Source organism: Furipterus horrens, unplaced genomic scaffold (assembly GCF_987537825.1).
Source record: "Furipterus horrens unplaced genomic scaffold, mFurHor1.1.pri manual_scaffold_7, whole genome shotgun sequence".
Lineage (NCBI taxonomy): Eukaryota > Metazoa > Chordata > Mammalia > Chiroptera > Furipteridae > Furipterus > Furipterus horrens.
In genome coordinates, this window is record NW_028327177.1 from 110461571 (window position 1) to 110484063 (window position 22493).

Genomic DNA, 22493 nt, shown 5'->3' on the forward strand with positions numbered 1-22493 from the left:
TCACTGACAATCTCTATCTTTTAATTTGTGTAGACTCTTCATAGCATGTTGTAACTGTTTTCTATTTGTTTCACTTGACTTTCATAACTGATTTTGAATTTGTAATTTTGTATTTTCGGTCTTAAAAGGAACCCCTTAAAAACTGAAACCACACTGCCTGGCATACATTAAGTAGCTAAAAAAGATAGTGCACAGTAGCCCTGGTGGGTGAGGAGGAATGCAAGGATTCAGGGACGCAACTGTGTTAGACCTTTGTGCACTGCGTCTCCTCTTGGTGGGTCCAAATCCCCCAGCAACTGACAAACACTTCAGCCAATGAGAATGTTCCTTTAGTCCAATTCTGAGGGCAGGGGGTGGGACACCCATCTGCCATTCCACTGGGCCCAGAGTGGGCGTGGCTTACATGTACAAATGTTTATTACCTGGCTCACTTCACTTTGGGCTGTGTTACCATGACGACCGTGGCTGGGTCGCTGAAGACTGGGATGGAAACTCCCGCTGCACATTGAAGACTTCGTACCTGTCGAGAGATTGTTCGTAGTGGTTCAACTGCCCAGGAATACATTTAATAGTAGGAATAACAGTGTCCTGTGGCTTTTTTTCGCCTGAATTCTTCGGCTGGTGCCCCAACTCGGGCCTCTGCGCACGCTCCTCGGTGGGCTCTGCGGCTAGGATGGATTTCATAAATCTGCAGTAAACGCCCCCCCACTCCCGCAAGCCCCGTGAGCCCCGCGGGCTACAGGCTCCGCTTCCACTGTGGGGTGTTCATTTTGCATGGGTGCATTTATTTGCTGCCACTCATATTTACCTTAAAGGGTGCGGGGGGCGGGGCGGGGGTCTTTGTCTAAAGTAGGCTTGCTGATCCGACCACTGTTTGTTGTGAATCTGCGTAGGGGGCAGGCCCAAGCCAGCAGTAACAGAGCTTCTGTCTTTCAGAGCCATGGGCAGCAAGAAGAAGGAAATCGCCCTGCAGGTGAGCCTCAAGGGGCGCATGCTTCCAGCACTCGGTTGGGGTTTGAGGATGAGGAGGATGGTATGGAGCAGGAAGTGTAGTATGGAAGTGATATTCTGTTTGCTGGCAGTATCTGACACTTGTGTTCTCAAACGTGAATATAGAACTCGGACTCCAAGTGATGACATTTTTTTTGTGCACTTAAATGCAAACATAATATTCAGTTTAAGCTCTTTATGTTTATAGTGCTTATGCAGCCTTGAAACTCTTACATGAATTAGAAGTACAAAACCAAGAAAATGTTGATTAATATAATTCGATGTGATGTATTTTTTTGTTGAAATATAATTTCAACTTGCTGCAAGAATATGATATAGATTCTTTTGAGTTTGGGCATGCCTCTGTAACTGTGTGGTCTCTGGAGACCCAGTTCTCCCATGACTGATCTATTCAATCATTTGCTTAGTCAACAGTATGTTTTGATATTTTTGTGCTGTGCATTTGTCATATAAAGTGCTTCACTTCATTTGCCCCTAGGACAAGTGAATCCATAGCCAGAATCTACTCTTTTTTTCTGGTCCTGGACAGTAAATTGTGGGTGATTCTAAGATGATGGTAAAAACATGCAGGCACGGGCCATGGAATTAGGGGGCAGGGTGCTTTGTCATATGGAGATCATCTGGATGATCTGTAATATAGTTACATGTTAAAGCGAAGTTTAAAATGTCTCTAGTCAGCTCTGCCCATCAGGATAAAAGCTTAGGCTACAGGCACCCCCTGGAGAGTAGAGAGGCAGGGTATTGAGACATGTAACTTCACTTTCATTGTTCTCAGTGGTACCAGCACTTTGTGTGTGAACTTCAAAAGCCTAGTGATTTAAAAAAGGGAGAAAGCAGTGTCAGTCTAAGGATAGTACATGGGGTGGGGATGGGGGAGGGAAGAGCTTTAGACTGGAAGCCTAAAGACTTGATGTAGTTCTTGACTCTTAGCCAATTCTGGGACTTTGGATAAACCCCATAATTGCCTATCTGTAGAATGAGGATGTTGGGGGAATTATCCCTTAGGGCCTTCCAGCCTTAATGTTCTAATAGTCTAGAGTTATAAAGTTGCCATCTGTGTAGTATATTCTGTCTGGAAATAAATCCCAAGCCCCTGGTCCTAGGACTTACTGCTGCACAGACGATTTCCCCAACCTCTCTGTGCCTCTATATCCTTTATGTAAATGTGAAGGGGGGAATAATCTATAATTGCCGAGAGAGCTGTTGTGACAAAACTTTAGACACTTCCAGGCTGGTCTGAATACTGCCTGTTGTGGCTCTAAGATTTTTGCCTCATATGATTATCTCTTCATGTGTCTATGTCCCTATATCCCTTTGGGGCTAGTAACATTTTTTTAGCAATTTTTTTTTCACATGTTTCCCGGAGCTCTTGAGTTGAATGCAGTACTCAGAGTAAGTGCTCCATCTGCTGAGGAAGGGAGAGGGCTGTGTGCACTGAGGCATCTGCACAGGTGTTGCCTCTCCACCTGGTCATCACCTTGAAAGCAATGCTGTCGGGTCTGCCAACCCAGGAACCCTGTTCTCTCTCTGGGCAAGACTGTTTTGGGTTCCTCCTGTGGCTGAGATGGAAATGACAGCACACCCAGATACAGTGTAGTTGAAAGGTGCCACACATTCCCCGTTTATTCCCTACCAAATGTAAGGGCGGGTGGCTTAGAGGAGTCTGGATGTTCCCCATACTGTTCTGCTCCTGCTCTGCTCCTAGGAGGGAGATTCTGCAACTGTCTGAAGGGTCCTGGCTGCACTACTGTGTGGCTCACTCCCTCACAGAGGTGCTCCATAGAGAGTTGCCACTGACTGATAGCTGAACCTCTGGAAGTGCCTGTTAGGAGAGACAGGGTGGGGGCTCTTCAGAACCCTTCTATCACTTTCCTCAGGACTGCAGTTGTGGGCCCAGGATAAAACTTACTAATTACAAAGGGAAAGAGAATAATCTCACAGTGGAGGAGCCTGACAGGCCACCTTAACCAAGTGATCAAAGTGAACATCAGCATTAATGAGGCAGATGGAAATTGTATGTCACCTGAAAGGATGCTATGAGAGGAAAGCTCTTCTGCTTCTCTGAAACTCCAGCCAGTTTCAACCAATTTCACCCAGTTCTAACCAATCCTGACCAGCTCCAACCACTCCAACCAGCTCCAACTAATTCCAAGAAATCCTACCAGCTCCAATCAATTTCAACCAATCCAACTAATTTAACCAATTCTAACCAGCACCAACCAATCTAAAGATGCACAGCCTGACCGTAATTAGGAGGAAACACCAGACACACCCAAACTGAGGGACATTCTATGAAATAACCAGTATGCAGTCTTTAAAAGTGTCAAGGTCATGAAAATTAAAGAAAGACTAAAGAACGATTTATTCCAGACTAAAGGAGACTGAAGAGACCCAACAAATCTGGCACATCATTCTGATTAGAGCTTTTGCTCTCAGGGCTTGATTGGAGGATTGGTAATACTTGAATGGAGTCTAGGGATTAGATAGTAATAATACACATGTTTATTTTCTAATTTTTATGGTTGTATTGTGGTTATGTAGAATAATGTATTCAGGAATAATGGAATATTAGATTACTTTCAAATAATTCAAGAGAAAAGGTTTTTTATATTGTACTTGCAAATATTCTGTAAGTTTGAAATTGTTTCTAAATAAATATACAAACTGTATACTAATTATAAAGAAGGATAATATGTATTTCTCCTTGCATTTAATTATTGATGTAAACCAGAATACTTTGTAGATAAGAGAAACATGTGAAGAAATGGCAATACGTTCAACTGTCAATTATTTCTGATGTGGATGCTTGAATATAGTTTTAAAAAGATGTGCAGAATGTATCAATCCAACCAATTTCAAACAATCCAAGCTGCTCTAAATAATTCCAACCATCTGCTGAGAAAATTAAGGAAGATTTAATAAATGATGAGAAACACCACGTTCATGGACTGGAAGACTCAAGATTGTTAATATTTCAATTGTTTCCTAAATTGATCTGTAGAATCAATGCAATCTCAATTAAAATCTTTGCGGGAGTTTTCGCAGAAATTGCCAAGCTGGTTCTAAACTGTTTATGGAAAAACAAAGGACCTAGAATAGCCAATACAATCTTGAAAAAGAAAAAATATGGAGGCCTCACACTGCTTGATTTCAAGACTTATTGTAAAGCTACAGTAATCGGAATAGTATGGTATTGGCATAAGAACAGACAAATAGGTCAATGAAATAGGACTGATTCCAAAATAAACCCATACTTATGCAGTTAATTGGTTTTCAGTGAAGGTGCCAAAGCAATGTAGTTAGGAAATAAGTCTTCTCAACAAATTTTGCAGAAACAATTGTATGTTTACATGGAAAAAAGTTAACCACAATCCTTCCCTTGAGACATACACAGAAATTAATTTCAGATGGATCACAGACTTAAATGTGAAAGTTTACATTATAAAGCTTTTAAAAACAAATAGGAGAGCATCTTTGTGACTTTGAGGAAAGGTTTTATTTTTTCTTGAAGGCCAAAGAAAGCACTAACTATAAAACTAAAATTTCATAAATTAGACTTCAATATTAAAAATTTCTGTTCAACAAAAGACACTATTAAGGAAATGAATAGGCAAACCACAGACTTAAGAGAAAATATTTACAATGCTTATATCTGACAGAGAACTTTTACCTAAAATATATTAAGGAACCCTCTATAATAAAAAGGCCAATGATCCAACAAAGAAAATAAACAGACTGATGGGCACATCTCAAAGAAGATATACAAATGGCTGATCAGTACATTAAATAGTGTTCAACAACACTATTAGTCACCAGGAAGATGAAATTAAAGCCACAATGTGGCTAAAATTAAAAAGACTTACACCACCAAATTTTGCTGTGAATGTGGAACATCTGGAACTCAACCTTTGCTGGTGGAAGTTTACAATGGTCCAATCACTTAGGGAAAAGCACTAGAAGTTTCTTATTAAACTGAACATACATTTACCCCATGTTCCAGCAATTCCACTCCTAGGTATTTACTTACTAAAGAGAAAGAAAAAATGAACACAGTAAGATTTAACAAGAATGTTCAAAAGACTTTATTCATAATAGTTCAAACTGGAAGTAACCTAAATATCTATCAAGCAAATTATGATACAGCCATACAATGGAATATGCTCAGGAATAAAAATGAACAAACTACTTACACACAGCTACATCAGTGAATCCCCAAAATATGCTGATGAAAATAGCCAGCACAAAATAATATATGTGTATTATTTCACTTATATGAAGTTTTAGAGTAGTCAGAATGAATCTACTGTGACAGAAAGCCGATCAGTGTTTACCTGGGGTGCGGAGTTACTGGGAGGAGACATGAGGAGACATTCTGGGGTGATGGAAATGTTCTGTTTTGTGATAGGGGTGTGGTCACACATGTGTGTGCATTTGCCCAAGCTCATTGAACTATAACACTTTAGTTCTGTGTATTTCACTGTGCATAATTTATATCTCAATTAAATGTATAAGAAGACAAAGAAAAAAACAAATGAGTACCATTGTGCATAAATATAGATAAATGTCAAAACTTGAGTAAAAATACAGATTGCAAGGCATATCTACAGTATGCTATTTATTTACACTTACAGTCACAAACAGTGTTAAATATTGCTTTTGAACAAGTAACAAGTAAAAATTATTTTCTTAAAGATGCCTGAGATTTTCTTAGGATATTAGTCATTCCTGGAGGAGGACGCAAAAAGAGAGGTAAGGAAAAAGGAGATTGGGGAAAGAGGACAGCTTGAGTTGTATTTATAACTATTTCATTGACAGAAAGAGAGAAAATATGAATCTCAAGCAAATATACCAAAGCATATCCCCATCGGTGCCTTCAGTAATACAGTATTTGTTCCTCTTTGATGTTAGGTCAACATCAGCACCCAGGAGCTTTGGGAGGAAATGCTCAGTTCCAAAGGACTAACTGGTAATTTAAGATAATTGTTGAGATCCCTCCTTTTCAAAATTGCTAAATGACAGATTTACCATGAAGAGAAAACCTATAATGACCACCATTTTCCTATAACCTTGAGTTTCTTGAATAACAAGCCAGGTGATTTCTTTGTATATATATAGATCTGGCTTGGACATCTGTTGGTAAGTTCTGATCAGGAAGCTAGTCAGTACTGTTGGATAACAGGCTGCGTGGTAGAGTGCAGTAGAAGATAGGTTCTCTCACACTGAACCCTGGCACATGCCATGCCCTGGACCAAAGGGGACAATGGCATCCAAGTTCCACTTAGGTCTCTATCAGATTCACTTTCCAGGAAGACAATGTTGATTTTATAAAGTAAATAAAACTCTCCTTTACCCAAAGCAAGTCACTTTTAATTCACAGGGGAAAAGGTCAAAGCTGTGTTTATTATCAAAGTAGCTAAGGATTGTGTGCTGACTTCTTCCTTTTAGAATAGGTGGTTTCAGAACACTTCACATATTTATTGAGGACTACTCATTATGGTAAAGGGACCATGGTAAGTAAAATGATTTCCCACTCTACTTACTTCGTTATGTTTAGAATTCAGACCAGGGAGTTGCTAAGAAGGGGGGATTACTGTGTTCCCATGCTTGCTCATAACCTGATGGGATAATAAATCCCTATAACCATCAATATGCCTGCAAACAGACAGCCAGCTGAGGGAGGTAGAACATGCAGGTATAAATGTTGCCTGACATGGCAGACGCTGGCGCTCACTGAACCCGCCTGCTTCTTGCTTCTGTGCAGTTGTCGATGTCTATCAAGGCTGGTGTGGCCCCTGCAAACCTGTGGTGAGCCTCTTCCAGAAGATAAGGATCGAAGTTGGCCTGGACCTTCTGCACTTTGCATTGGTAAGATCCTCTCTTAGCAGAATGTTATACATCATTATAATAAGATTTAAAAACAGGAACAGGAAGGGTGAGCTCCCTTTTTCAGATCATTGGAAGGCATCAGCTGTGGATTTTTATGGTCAGGATGCTTCACAGTTTGGGGATGAAGACTGGTCCCTGCCCCCACCTCACCGACAGGCAGTCTGGGCTCAGGCAGTCTGGATGCCGCATGCAGGGACAGAAGACATACCGTTCCAACGTGCATGCTCCTGCTTGGCTCACAAACACTGTGAACTCTGAAGTTTTACTTTCAGAGTGCAGGGTTTCAAGATTTCTATTCTATGCTCCATAAAGGGGAACTTTTACTTGGATTCATGTATGGAAATGGGAGCAAATTCCAGAGAAGTGTGCAAGAGACACTCCATGGGTTTGAGGTTCATAGACTGAACACAGGAGAAAATACATCTTATGCCGATTTCTCAACAAGTTTGACTTCAAGGACTTTGCCCTCCTTCCCTCCCTGGAAAGTCAGTTTTGACACTTCTGCAGGGTATGTGGAGGAATTGCCTGGACCGAACTGTTATGTCCACACACAGGGTTTCTTGGGCACTGGAGGCAGCTGGAGGGCCTTCCACCTCTGAGGTTGCCAGTCATGGCAGCAGCAGGATTTAGACAGTGAGCTTCCTTGTGCTGGAGGGAAGGTTGGGTGGGAAGCAGGAGAAACCATTGTTTCCTGTCCTTTTGTTCCTCGGAAAACTATATTGTCAACAATTTTTGCCAATATGTTGACAGGACAGTTGTGATTCTGATGGAAAAGCAACTGGAGAAGCATGAAAGCAAGTCAGGGCTTCACGTGGGGAGTGCAGTTATGGTGTGTGTGATGTATGTGTGTGGTGCACGTGCATGTGATATGTGGTATGGTGGTGTGTGTGCAATGTGTGGTGTGTGTAGTATGTGGTGTGATATGTGTAATGTGTGTGAGGGCAATGTGTGGTATGGTGTGCGGTGTATGTATGTGATATGTGGTGTGGTATGTGTGTGTGTGATGTGGTGTGTGATGCCTGGTGTGTATATGTGATATGCCGTGTGTGAGCATGTAAGTGTGTGATATGTGGTATGGTTTGTGTGCATGTGTGTGTGAGATGCATGGTGTGAGCGTGGGGATTGTGCTGTGCGGTTCTCCCGCCATCATGGCCCTGTTCCTGCTGTGCCCAGGCTCCTGCTGACCACTGGTTTTGTTTAGGCGGAGGCAGACTCTCTTGACACCCTGGAAAAATACCGCGGGAAGTGTGAGCCAACCTTTCTGTTTTATGCGGTAAGTGCATTTTCAGAACCAGGACTATTTGATGGTTGTGTATTATTTGCGTTCAGATAAATGAGTCTTACTGGTATCAGTTCTCGCTGGGAGTTGCCAAGGGGCCACACCGATACGCCAAGTTTTCTCCTTGACTGTGTTCATTATTTTGGCTAAGGACAAAGTCCTTAAGTCATGGTAATGCAGGCCCCAAATGGCATGGTGGCCCGAGGGCATGGCCCACTGACCTGGCAGGGTGGGGCCCCTCTGAGCTGGGCAGCCTTCCTGACTGGTGGTAGAGGAAAAAGGACAGGCATCACTAAAATGCTCCTTCTGGCTCATGAACACTCTTGGCTGAGGTTTCACCCTCTGAGCACAGAGTGTCAAGTGTTCTGTCTTCTGTTCCATAGAGGGGATCTTACAGCAAACACAAATATTCCTTTACAGGGTAGACAAGCTCTGCATTCACCATATTTAATCATAAAATGTGAAGGTCAGTTACAGAAAGTCAGAAATGGAAAAGACTATCAGTATTTTGAAGATAATTTAGATGCCTTTTGGTGGGACATCCCTGCTCCATAGCCTTAGGGCCCATGGTCACACCTGGCTTCCTAGGTTTAGGTCACCTGCCAGGCCCTGAAGGCAACTGATTGATCTTCCTCCTGACTCACTCCAGCCCTGTCATTATACATCAGGGAAACTGAGGTCTATCTCCCCAGGTCTCCTGACAGCCAGGCCAGGGTTGTTTAATTTGGAAACCTTTGGGCCCCTGCTCAGCACTGCAAGTATTACAGACCGAGAGCTTCTGATCAAACATTATTTGAGCCTTGACTTTTAGTAGGGAAACTGAAGTTACATGATGAAACATGGTGGGGTGGGAGGGAGCAGTGGGAAGGAGCTGAGATGAACATGCCCCCCAGACAAACTGACGTCAGTGTGCCTCCACAGAAAAGGGATCATCAGTCACACAGTGATCTGCTTGCTTGAGCTCATAGTGATGAAAACAGCACTATAATCGGCTTTGTTGCAACCTGTGCCTAGCTGGCAGGCAACATTGCAGGCTCTCACCCTCTGGTGGTCCACTGGAGGGGGATGAAATGGAGGAGGACCCACTCTACATGAACTTCTTCCTCCCCAAATCACCTCTTCGAGAGCAATATGTTTAGAGACTGCTGAACAAGAGAAAGTGGAAACTCAGCTTCACCCCAAACATTGCCTCCAATGTGAAGTGTCCCCTGACCACCCAGATGGTGTTGGGAATCAAATCTTGCCCCAAATTCCAAGCGTCCTGTACATCCCCTATTAAAGCAATGATCTTATTTTATTATAATTGTTTCTTGGCATGATCATCTCTCTGCCTCCACTTGGCTCCCCGTTCACTGAGGGCACAACTGTGTCTTTTCATGTATAAGGTTCATATTCTTTGCCTCGGTCTCGGTGCTGGACAGAGAAAGTGCTTAATAGATATTCATTGAGTGAATGGGCCATATGCAGGCAACTCATATCCTATGTGGCCTTGTCCCTTCCTTAGCTACCTCCCCATTGCCCTGAAGGAAGTTTTGAAAGGAGGAGAATTGGGTAGAAGGCAGAGAAGTGGATGGAGACTGTGAGCCTGGGGTCCATGCCCTTGACCTTGGGCACACTCCTAAACAAAGCATGGGACACTGTCGCTAGCTCTTGAAAGAGATTAGTACCGGGGAATAGGGTTTCATGTGGTTTGAGCAGCACATTTGTCCTATTCCAGGGAGGACAACTGGTGGCTGTAGTTAGAGGAGCAAACGCCCCACTGCTGCAGAAAACCATCCTAGACCAGCTGGAGGCTGAAAAGAAGGTGTTGACTGAAGGCAGGGAACGGAAAGTGGTAAGGAGGCCACTTCGGCAAACAGCAAACTCATGGGTGTGCTCGAGGCCTCCCCTTCCCTGCTAAGTTTCCTGGAGCTGTCAGCTGGAAGCTTCATTAAATGCCCACCCAAGTCCTTGTCGAGAGTTCAGGGGAGAGCACCATGCCTGCTCTGATGTGTGCATTTTGAAGCCTTCTTTAAAAAGTCATCCCCTTCATCCATAATGCGTCAGCTTCTTTTATCCATTTCCCTTTCCTCCCCCACTTCAGCTTGTCACAGGGGTTTCTGGATCACTGACAATGAATTCAGAAATGAAAATAAAGTTATGAAACCGAGAAGTAGGTAGGTGGGGTCCAGCGTCAGGGGGAAATCTATCCTGGTGACCTGCTGTCCTCACCTCACATTCCTGGAAGTTTTACTTGTGATCCCTGAGGGCTCATGCCTTGAATTTAGACATTAACTCTGTCAGGACCATGAGAAACAGGGTGGTTATAACTTGTGGTTTCAATACATTATTTCCATGGTAGCATAGACTGAGTTTTTCATATAATCGGCTGCCTCTGAATAACAACACACCTTAGGTAGAGAGAGAGGTATTTCCTGGTGCTTTGAGCATCTGCCAAAGGAGCTTTAATGTTCACTGTTCACTGTTCAAGGTCTCGTATTCAATTCCAAATAGCAAAGCCCTGTTTTTTTTAGAATGGATTAGAATCAAATCATACTTTCCCCCCCAAAAAACTGGCAATTTTCCTCCAAGAAAGACAATAACAAATGCTGGTGCCTCCTCTAGGGAAAACGAGCTCCCTCTGCACCACTTCCCTGCACTGTGTAGCTAATCGCTTAATATTTACTTGCATTTCAATTCTTCCTTTGTCTTCTTGCCAACTCTGTATTTGTATTTGTGCTTGTGAAAACAGGCAGCGTCCAAACCTTAATATCAGCACAGATTTCCTTGTCTTCAAACACTCTCACCGCACCCCCACCCCCTAGAAAAGGATCTGGTAGTTTCCAGGACTAATAATCTTGACCCCCTCTTTTGGCTCTGTATTGTGAACTTTCATTTTTTTTAGTTTCTGCAGGAAGTTTTATGGTGATTTTAATTAGTGCTAACTACCTTTTGTTCATGACCAATTTGTGTTAGATTAAAGATGAAGCTCTTTCTGAGGAAGAGGAACATTTTTCCCACGGAAAGGACGATGGTGAAGACGAGGATGTGGGTGAGTGCAGAATCAGCGGGCAAAGGCAGAAAGGCAAAGCAGACTCAGATTTGATGTTCTTTAAAAAAACATGAGTATGTAGTCAGGTTATCAAGCAACCGGAACTCTGGGAAGATTAACCATAAAACATTTTATCTCCAGTCACCTGACTTCCAACATCATGTCAGATCTTCCTTCTGTCCTTTAATAGCATCTTGGGCACTATTCACAGCTTTCTGATCATGATTAAATATAACAAGTGTGACTTTCATGGCAATTACTCGGCATCAGGAAAAGCGTCATTTGATAAAATGGAGGCTAGTGACACTAATATCATAAATTAATGATGCTGGTGTTTCATTAGTCCTTATTTGAGCTGAAGAGCTCAAGTTCCTTTTCTTCACCTTTTTTTCTGAAGTGTCAGAAGGTCAGCTGACCTGAACACCTTCCCTCCCCCAGCCCTGTGCCGTCTCCCTCTTATTCCCCACATATCAGCTTGTGATTCCACACTGCTGGGCATGCAGTTCCTCCTGAGCCTCCACTATGGAGTGCGAAGAGAAGCCAGAAGTTAGCAAGGCTGGGGAAGAGGGAAAGTCAGTGAGGCTCCAGGGGAAACCAGAAGTAAGTTCAGGAACCGAGCTGGAAAGAGAAGGAAGATTTTCATCATTGCATGAAGTAGAAAGGCTGTTTATCGGTGTGTGGATAATGGAGACTGTTTGAGTTGCGTTCTAACGAGGAAAGAGGCCCAGATTAGGAGAGCAAGAAAGTTCAAGTGTGAAAAGAAAAATCATTGATTTGGCCTTTGTAGGAAATATTTGTTGCCTTCTTTTTGAATTATCTCCTGTTTCTGCTCCTCATTATTTCCTCTCAAATCAAGTCTCTCCACCTAGAAAACAACACAAAACCCTGCCCTTGCTCTTAGCCTTCCTCTCTGCCATGCTGAGCTTCCTGATCTCTGTCCACACTCCTTGGGCCATCCCACCCGCTGCTGCTGCTTCGACCTGCTGATCTGGCCTCTGAGCCCACTCCGCCCTGAACTGGTCCTCACCAGAGCACCATGGACCTTCTTTATGCCAAATCCAAGGGACAGTTTCCAGTCACGTTTTTTTTTTTTTTTTCAAAAGATTTTATTCATTTATTTTTAGAGAAAGGGGAAGGGAGGGAGAAAGAGAGGGTGAGGAACATCGATGTGTGAGAGAAACATCAAATGGTTGCCTCTCACGTTCCCCCAACCAGGGACTTGGCCAGCAACCCAGGCATGTGCCCTAAGAATTGAACCGGCAACCTTTTGGTTTGTGGGATGATGCCCAACCAACTGAGCTATGCCAGTCAGGGCCCAGTCTCATGTTCTACTGCATCTCTCTGTATACTTGGATGACATTCACCATGTCTTCCTTCTCAGAACCCTCTTCTCTCTTGGTTTCTGAGATTGTCATGAGTTCTCTTGTTTTATTCCTACGTCTCTGCCTCTCCTCAGCCTCCCTTTTATGCTGGCTTCTTTTCTTCTGCTTCTGTTTTAAGCTGGAGTTCTCCAGGCCCCTGCTCCAGCCACTTCTCTTCTCACCATATACCTCCAAGCTGATTTCACTCATTGGTCAATTTATAAGGACATTTATTGTAAGAGTCCCTTAAAGTCTGAGTGCTCATAGGCTGTAATAAATAGTACTCACAGAAAAATGAAGTTGTTGCTTAAAATAACTCATACCTTGTCAGTACACGTTTTTGAGATTTTCAGATATTGTCAAGTTTCATTGCAACACGACCGATGTAAAAGTTGAGAACAGAATAGATAAGGGGATACAGAGTCTGTGGAGAGTGGAGGTTGCTCACCAAGGCCAAGTTCATACGAACAGGAGTACAACAGGGATAGACTCACAGACTGACGTGGGCTCCCTCCAGCTTGTGTGTGCCTGAGCAGTGGACTGTGATTACGTGGCATCTCTCTCAGCACCACAGACGACAGGACCTGTGGACACTGACTAAAGGACAGCCACCCAGGAGACTGGTCAGAGAGCTATGATTGGTGTCTTGGCTCCAAACAACGAGCTGGCCAATATGGCCTTCTCTCAGGGGAATTTGAACTGAGACAGAGGAGACTGGAGTTGTAATTTGGTCAAATGTGCTGGCACTGAAAATTCACGTCGACTCAGGGCCTAGGGCAGCCATCATTGGCCACAGGCCAAAGAAGCTTTGGCACAGGAGCCAGTAGAGTGAGAGGAAAACAGTAGTAAGCAGTTAGAGGTCAAGAATCATGAGAGGGTGACAGGAAGGAACAGAGTAGCCAGGCCTGCCTTGCTTTGGCTCCAGCTCCCCTCTCCCCACCCTGCAGACCTAGTCTCTCAGCTTTTTCTGGGTTTCTGTTCCTGGGGAATTTTTGATCTCTTCGCCACCCCTCTGTGCTCACACCTACGTCCAGGTCTGCAGGGGCACATCCAGGAGGCCCAGCCAGGGAATCCCAGGAGCTGTGTGCAGAGGCTGTGTGGCCCCGGCAGATGGCCTCCTGAGAGCCTCAAAGATGGATACTGTGAGCCCAGCATCTGAAACACCATCCTTGTCTTATTACAGTTTCATTAGAGAAGACCTGCACCTTGGCAATCATTAAACCAGATGCAGTGGTCCACGGAAAGACTGATGAGATTATGATGAAGGTAAGGGAGACAACACTTACCCTGTAGACTGTCCTCATATCTTCTCTGGTGGAAAAACGGTGCTGGGGCATCATACACCAGTGTCCTTCCTAGCAGGAAAAGAAAGCTTTTAAGGAGCTTAAACCAAAATTTCATTTAATTAAATTAAAATTAAAAAATCTAACCTGGAAAGATGCTGAAGACAAAGGTTTCCACTGCTTTTATTTATTTTTTAAGGTTTTATTTATTTATTTTTAGAGGGGAAGGGAGGGAGAAAGAGAGCGAGAGAAGTATCAATGTGTGGTAGCCTCTCACACACCCGCAACTGGGGTCCTGGCCTGCAACCCAGGCACGTGCCCTTTCTGGGAATCAAACCAGTGACCTTTTGGTTTGCAGGCCAGTGCTCAGTCCACTGAACCACACCAGCCAGGACTTCGCTGCTTTTAATGTTGCCTTTTCCAATATCTTTTTTTCCTTTCAACACAGTTAAATGTGAATTTGAGCTTAATTTACCGTTTCAGAATTTGTGTATATATATCCTACAGATCCAGGAAGCTGGGTTTGACATTGTAACAAGTGAAGAGAAAACCATGACAGAGGCAGAAATGAGACTCTTCTACCAACACAGAGCTGGAGAGGTCAGCTCACCTGCTTCCACGTGTCCAATACACTCTCGTTCCTTCCTCTTTCGAGGATGTTTATAGGTTGGTATTAGTTTGGGAGAAGATAGAGTATTGAGAAGAACAAGAATATGAACAGCTGTGACCTGGCTCGCAGAATAATGATTATAGGCCATATCAGGTAAAGGTTCTTTGGTTTCAGGAAGAGATTTTGATTCTACCTTAAGTAATGAAATAAGGAATTTATTGAAATGATACTCCATGACTCCCAGAATTGAAGGAGGAGTTTAGCAAGGAGGTTGTGTAACAGAACCCCTGGGCTGCTCCAATTGAAACAGAACCCACAGGCTATTTAGTTAGGGGCCCGATTGCCCGCCGCCAGAATTATAACTCTCAATACCAGAGTTTGGTGAAAAGAAAAAGAATTGTTTATTTGCACATAGTTCTGCCTCCCCCTCCCAGACCTGGCCAGTCTTAGGAAAGTCAGAAACACCGTTTCCCTACTTCCTAGGCACAGTTCAGCTTTACCAGTAGCTGCCAATCACTCAATTCTGATTGGGAGGTCCTTTCTGTGCTGTGGTGCCCTCCAGCTTTCAATGCAGAACCACCTGGATTCTCAGCCTCCTTGTAAACTGCCTTCTTCCTGCAAACCCCGTGGTGAGAGCCTCCCTTAAAGCAGCCTGGAGACCCCCTCCTCCAAGCCACATGGAGGTAGCATGCCCGCTAAAATGTCTGCAGCTGCTTATATATCCCTGACTGCGTCCTCTGACGCAGTGGGTGTTGCAAGCAATTCTGACCATTCACAGAACCCTACGCAGGCTCTGTAGGCTCCTTTCATGCCATCCCACCGTCCAAGACCCCTCCCATCTTCCTGAGCCGTGGGAGTTTGTGCAACAAAATTTCCAGCCACTAGCCCCAGGCATGCAAGGCATCCTGAAAGCTGCTTCCTTTTCCCTATCTCCCAGCCGCAAACTCTGGGGTTTGTTTTTGGACACCCCTTTTTCTGTAACAGTTGTGGGGAGAAGAAAAATCAAGATAGTTGTAGGGGTCCCAGAAGTTAAACCTCATGGACAGTCACTTCAGGTGCGGCTGTCGGAGAACTCAGGTTCAGCCACTCTCTGTTTGTGTCTGCTTGACTTTGTGTCTGGTGGGCTTGGCTAGGTCATGGCCCCCTCTCAGGTGACGTGTATGCATATGGGAGGTGTGGGGGTGTGGGTAGACATCATAGTTGTCAGCCACACTAGGACCAGGTGATGGGTGAAGGGCTATTCCCCAAAGGAAAACCAGAGTGCTGATCCTTGAAGAAGGGGGAGGATTGCAAGTTCCTGCAAAATAAATAAATAAATAGTCTCAACTACACCCTGCCCCTTGGTTATTCAGCATCCACATGATTTTTATATATCTGGTCTTTTTTTAAAAAAATATGTTTTATTGATTATGATGTTACAGTTGTTCCAATTTCTTTTCCCTCTGCTCCCCTGCACCCAGTAGCCCCCCTCCCTCCAGTTGTTCCTACTGGGCTTAGTCCATGCCCATTGGTTGTGCATATAGTTCTTTTCAACGTCTTCCTGTCTACTCCACTCCCTCCTACTGTGCTTTTTAATTCCTGTACCATCTCCCTCCCTTTTCTCCCTTCCCCCTCCCAACTGACCTCCCCTCAATATATTCTCCATACCTACAGTTCTTTTTCCACTCTCATTGCCTACTTAGTTTGCTTTTGTTTCTATTCCCTAGCTTCTGTTGTTGGTTGTTGTGATGCAGTTTTCATTTTAATGTTTATAGTTTTGATCCTCCTTCTTCTAAACAAGTCCCTTTAACATCTCATATAACAGTGGTTTGGATCTGATGAACTCCTTCAGTTTTACTTTGTCCTGGAAGCTCTTTCTCTGCCCTTCTATTATGAACGACAGCTTCGCAGGATAGAGTAATGTGTCTGTAGGTTTTTGCTTTTCATTACTTTAAGTATTTCTTGCCAGTTTCTTCTTGCCTGCAGAGTCTCCTTTGAGAAATCAGCTGATAGTCTAATTGGGACCCCTTTATATGTAATCCTCTTCTTCTCTCTTGCTGCTTTTAACAGTCTCTCTTTATCCTTAATTGTTGACATTTTGATTATAATGTGTCTTGGTGTGGTTCTCCCTGGGTCCAGTTTTTCTGGAACTCTCTGTGCTTCCTGAACCTGTAAAGTCTATTTCCTTCCCCAAGTTACAGAAGTTTTGCTTCATTATTTTTTCACATAATTTTTCAATTTCTAGTTCTTCTTCATCGCCTTCTGGCAACCCTATAATTCGGATGTTTGTTCGCTTATAGCTGTCCCAGAGGTTTCTGAGCCTCTCCTCATATTCCTCTCTTTTTGTTTCCTCTTTCTGCACTGGTTGACTGTTTGTTCCTTCCCTGTGGTCTGATTTGTTGATTTGATCCCTGGCTTTCCTTTCCTTGCCACTTGTTTTGTATGTGTTTTCGTTCATTTCAGCAGGACTAGCCTTCATTCCTTCCCTGTCTTGTTCAACATCTTTTGTTACTTCTGTAAGGTGCCTTATGACTATAGCTCTGAACTGAACCTCAGAAAGATTATCTATTTGTTCATGGGATAATTCATGTTTTTGCTTTATGGTCAGCTGCGTGATTGGTATTTCAATCTTCGTTCCTGCCATCCTGACCGTTTCCATTTATCTTTCCTTCTTGGGCGGGGCTATCACACCCCTATGATATCGGGGGCAGAGCCTTGTGCACTTGTCACTACTGGGCGACCCTTCTCACCACACTGTGGCGCTTTGTGTGGGGGCAGAGGTCCAACATGGATTCCTGCTGTTACTCTCCGCTGAGAGACTGGTAGCCTCCTCCTCTGTCTCCATGCCCTCTGGGCCTCACAGTCTGAGGCAATGGGGGTCTGCCTTTCCCGGCGTTGGAATCGCGAGCTGACGGGTCTGGACTGCAGCCAGGGGTGCTCCCCTTGCGCTTCTCACCTCCCTTTAAATACGGGTGTCTGTGTTTATCGCAGTCCCACTGCTCGTCACTATGGCTGCCACCGCCAGCACAGCTTGATCTCTCTGTCCCGGCTTTGCCCCTCCTACCCGTCCAGACGAGCACCATTGGTTTATAACTTCATACATTGGACTTCAATGTAGCTTTATTTTCTGGAACTTCTCGTTATTTATGGTTTTGCGGTAATTGTAGTCCTTCTTAGTTGTGGAGGGAGACAGAGCATGTCAGTCTAAGCCTACATCTTGGCTGGAAGTCCCTGTGTGGTCTTTTTAATGCCCCTGCCTAATTTATTATAATCTCATGTTCAACCCCAAATGAGTCCACTCAAAGTCTCATCTTTCTGCCTTTAGCTTATATCTGGTTTCTCTGGGTGTGGTGAGGTGTCAAGAGCACTCTTCCCAGCCTCTCTCCACAGGCAAGCTGGCTGGTGGCAGGGCTACTCACTGACCCCTCCCCTATCCTGTGGGTGGTATGGGCCCTGCTGACCCTCTGCAGGCCCAGGATCCCTGCTCTGGGTCCCTGTTTCCCCTCCCTGTTTCCAGGAGGCATTTGAAAAGCTGGTACATCACATGTGCAGTGGACCGAGCCACCTCCTGATCCTCACCAGGACTGAGGGCACCGGGGATGTTGTCACCGCCTGGAGAACCCTCATGGGACCCTGTGACCCTGATGTGGCAAGGAGGGAGCAACCTGACAGGTGATATCACTAGCTGGGGTCCTTTCATTCATCTCAGAACCAGCATCCAAGGAAGCTGAGAGCCCTACTTGGTGCTCAGCCCAGAATCACGGGCAACACAGGGGACTCTCTGATGGCCACAAACTCCCTCTTTCTTATACATTTCGGGTCCCCTGACATTCTCACTCTCTGACCTGGTCCCCAGCCCATTACCAAGTCCCTCCTCTGGTCTGCCTCCTCACTGCCTCCTCTGCCCTGTTCCAAAGGCAGCTGCTGGATGCAGTCCTCACTGTTCTCTCTCTAGCCAGAGGGTCCCATAGTGTGGTCTTGGGAGCCCCTGCAACACTCACTCAGGAAATGCAGATTCCAGGACCCTGTCCAGGCCTGCCAAGTCAGACTCTGGGTGGGGCCTAGGAATATGCATTGGACTTAGCCACCTCCACCCCCACTCCCCACCCTGGGTGTCCTGAGCATAAGCACTCTGTTCTGTATGCTGTGCTAGGCTGCCTTGGGCTGTGCCTTTCCCCTGTGCATCTGCAGCCTGGCACCGCCAATGCCAAAGCCACCTTGTCTCCCCCTTAAAGCTGAGAGAGGGAGGCCCAGCCAACAGGAAAGAAATTAGCAGAGTAACCGAAGTTGTACTTTGTAGTTGAAGGGGCCAGGAACATTCATATATAAGGGAGCCTGGGCTAGTGAAAGGCAGTCTAGTGCTCAGATCCTAGGTTACCACACACTTAGGCCATCTCTTCTCTGAGCCTCAGTTCTCTCATCTATAAAATGGGGATGTGAGCATCTATCATGGGAGGCCATAGAGTGTCACGGCTAAGGACCAGATTTCAGAATCTCCTTCCTCTTCCTGTGTGACCTTGGGCCATGCTTTAGTCTCTGCCTCAACTTTCTCATCTGAAAAAAATTGGTACTGTGGTGGGACCTGCCTCAGATGTTGATGGAGGATTAAATGAGCATATGTATATGTAAGAAGCACTTAGGACAGTGCTTGACACACAGGAAGTCCTAGAATATTAGCATTAGCTGATGGGGTTACTGGGGGATTAACTATGCAAACCTATATGAAGCCTTAGCAGGGTGCCAGCCTGTGGTTGTAATATCAACAAAATGGCAGTTCCTGGCCTTACACCACGACTCACACCATTTTTAAACTGGGGCTCATAACAGCCTCCCTCCCAGGGCTGTGGTACAAATGAAACGAGAGCATGTATGTGAAGCACCCGGCACTGTGCCCAGAATGCCGCCGTGATGGGATAGATGTCAGCTACTATCGTCCTGGCTGTTGTTCTTGGCATTTCCAACAGAGAGAAAGCCATTCCACAGAAATGCAGGGTGCTGATTGGTAGCTGGTGACCATGTTGCCAGAGAGCAAAATATTTCTTTTCAAATGAAACAATTGTGTCTTGTACATTTTGCCAATGCCCCCAGTCTCCGCGCTCAGTATGGCACAGAAATGCCCTTCAATGCGGTCCATGGAAGCGGGGACGGAGAAGACGCCCGCCGAGAACTGGCTTTGCTTTTCCCCCGTTTTAGGTTCTCAGATCAAGTTCCAGAAGCCCCTCTGGGTAAGTCATCGAGGCAGGTTTGGTCTTTATTAAATCTTTAGTGAATATGGGGTGGGAGGGGGCTGATAATAATTATGTAATTACCGAGTCTTCAATCTAATAAGGTCCTGTTCAGAGAACAGGAGCCATTATATAACTTCAGTAGCAGTCCTGACCAGTTTTGTATTTTCAGAGTAACAGTGCTGTTTTTATCTCATTACATTTTTTTCCTGCTACATTCTTACTTTGAAGCCATATTTTCGTTGGAAAGTTCTTTGCATTTTCCTGTGGAAATCACTGGGAAAATTTAACTTACTGGGAGCCTTCATCAAAGCAAGTCAGAGGCCAGATACCACTCCCTCCTCCCCTCCCTCTGTGCTCTGCAGGCCCCATGCTGAGCCCTTGGTGGGGTCACTGAGCAGAGGGTCACACAGAAGGGCCTGCTGCCTGGAGCCTGGTGTCACCCTCTTATCCCTCAGCCCCCGCATTCTGGGAAAATCGTGCTGGGTCATTACCTCCCAATGTAGGTGAGAAACCTAGGGAGTCCAGAGTACATGTGACTTACCCCCTTCCACAAGTGGGAGAACCAGGCCTGGCCCTGCTCCTGCTGCAGAGGTCTGCATTTCTGGTTTGAGCCTGAGGTGAAGCGGAAGGGGCCAGAGGGTAAATATCCTGGGTGAAGCAAAGGATGTGAGGTGGGGGTTCTTGGGAGAAGGCTACATGTGGCTCTGAAATAGTAATCAGCTGTGTGTGGCAAATGTTTGGGTTTTAACCAATCTATTTACTTACATGTTTGATACGCTTATGGTTTTTCAAGATCTGAACACAGCCAAGGAAGACTAGGTGTTCTGAGGGCAAGGTAGGGCTGGACAGGTGCTGGTCCTCATATCAGCCTTGCCACTGCCAGTTGAGGAACCAGCTGGGAATGCAATGGATTTTAAGGAATTGAGAAATCATGGGAAGTACGAAGTCTACACATCCAAGTGCGTGCTGTGGTTCTTCAAAGCCATGCCCCTGCCGGGAGGAGCTCTCCCTTTGGTGGTGGTGGCACTGCCAGGGCTAGCTTTCCTCTGAGCACATGCTCTCAGAGAGCCCACGATGCATTTCCTTATGTACCCAGGGTTGCGAGACATGTTCATCCTTTTTGGAGGGGTGATTGGAAACACATAGGTCTAACCCAGATCCAAGACTAAGGAATGAGCAGTGAATTGGTTGGGGAATACTCATTGGGGCTATTGGGGAGTGTTGGGAGATCATGAGGCTGACTTTTGGGCCTCAGGTGATAATGAGCACAGGGGACAATTTCAGAAGGGTCTGAGCCCAGATCACATCTGGGGAGTAAGTGCACAGCCTCCTGTGGGCATGACTTTGAAGCAGCCTCACAGAGGTGCCTGTTTGATGTCTGATGCCTCTCAGTTGTCAGGAACAGTGAGTGCTTTCAACTTACCCAGCACTTTTTCTGCTAAGGGGCAGGGGTCAAGGACACTGCAGACAGATAGTCCTGGGTTTGGATCTTGGCTCCACTATTTATCAGCTGAATAGCCGCTAGAAAGTTATTTACGTTTTGGGGCCTCCGTTTCCTCATCTGTGACACGGAGATAATGACAGAGCTATTATAGCCCCTTAATATTATACCTCTGTGATAATAATCCTCCTCACAGGGCTGTTGTGAAGACAAAAAGAGACAAAAGATGTCAAATTAATAGACTGGTGCCTGATACATATTATGTGCTCAACAAACGTTACTCTTTCTCCTAATTCCTTAATTTCTAGTCCCTGACACATAAATCAGGACCTCTCTTTGCTGTCCCTTCGACCCTGACTTCTAAGTTTATTGTCTGTGTTGTAGTTAGACCCCCCTTTCCTGTTTCTTTGTGGATGTTGAGTCGGACAGAGGACAGGGACAGGGCTGTGTTTCAGAAACCCTACACAGCATCTGTCATCCCACAGAACACGAGGAAGAATGAGCAGTGGGCCCCGCCCAGGTGCTTCCCTTCCCTGAGGATGTGGGTTGAGATGGATGTGCTGCCTCCGGAGCATGTGACCCAGGGCGAGGCCAAAAAAATGAAATGTCAGTGCATTTGCATCTGCTGCGCACAAGGAAACCTCTGGATTGGATCTTACTCTTTTGAGCACCAAAACTTTTAGTTTAGCTATTTTTCATGAACAATAAAATATATAGTTTCCTGCCTTATTAAACAGTATACAGAACATATACTTTATTTTTTATTTTTGGCTATTTCTGGGATTTTACAAAATAAGTGGGTATCAGTTATTATATTCTGCTGTCATCTCAGGGGACACTGAGTTACACAGGACAGTGTTTCCCCAATAAATCTACTTCATGAATTAAGCAATTTTAGAGCTTAAATTGGTAACTATGAACTTGAAAACAGTGCAAAAGGATCGGATGTGACATTTCCAGGCATATCTACTTGGAGGCAGATAAAGATCGACACTAAATCCAAGCCACTCAGACAGTCCCATGATACTGCCAGATCTGCCCTCTGTGTCTTTAGAAGTCAAGGTGTGTTCATGAAGCAATGCTTGGGGTTAATTCGGAACCAAGGTTCATCTAATTTTGATACTCCCCCCATTCTTTTAGTTTCTGATTTTGGCTAAAGCCTAATTTTAAAAACCTGAGAGCTCCTCATGGACCCAGGTTGCCTCCAGCTTCCACCAAATTGCCTGGCTTTGCCTCTCCTCCATGGTTGTGTCCTTGAGGGATACAGGTTTTCAGTAAAAACTATTATTACCCCATGAACATTAACACGCACAGCCATCCCCTCTTACCAGTTTGCTCTTTGGCTTATTTGTAAATTCATAACCTTTCCTCTCTGACTGAGCAA

General features: G+C 44.9%; 1 protein-coding gene across 4 annotated transcripts; it reads left to right on the forward strand.

The window, feature by feature from the left end:
* Nucleotides 1-427: 427 nt before the first annotated feature.
* Nucleotides 428-21828, forward strand: NME9 (NME/NM23 family member 9). 4 transcript variants are annotated; one of them, XM_090282984.1, is made up of 12 exons: nucleotides 428-655; nucleotides 937-973; nucleotides 5920-5977; nucleotides 6773-6876; nucleotides 8099-8170; nucleotides 9894-10010; nucleotides 11132-11207; nucleotides 13752-13834; nucleotides 14359-14451; nucleotides 17958-18112; nucleotides 19529-19665; nucleotides 21595-21828. In XM_090282984.1, exons 2-12 carry the CDS (start codon nucleotides 941-943, stop codon nucleotides 21609-21611), a joined length of 945 nt encoding a protein of 314 aa, XP_090139110.1. In that variant the 5' UTR covers nucleotides 428-655; nucleotides 937-940; the 3' UTR covers nucleotides 21612-21828. The 4 variants fall into 4 exon arrangements, with proteins under 4 accessions (XP_090139110.1, XP_090139111.1, XP_090139112.1 ...); XM_090282985.1 differs by lacking the exon at nucleotides 9894-10010; XM_090282986.1 differs by lacking the exons at nucleotides 19529-19665; nucleotides 21595-21828 and having other exon boundaries at nucleotides 17958-18116.
* Nucleotides 21829-22493: the final 665 nt, after the last annotated feature.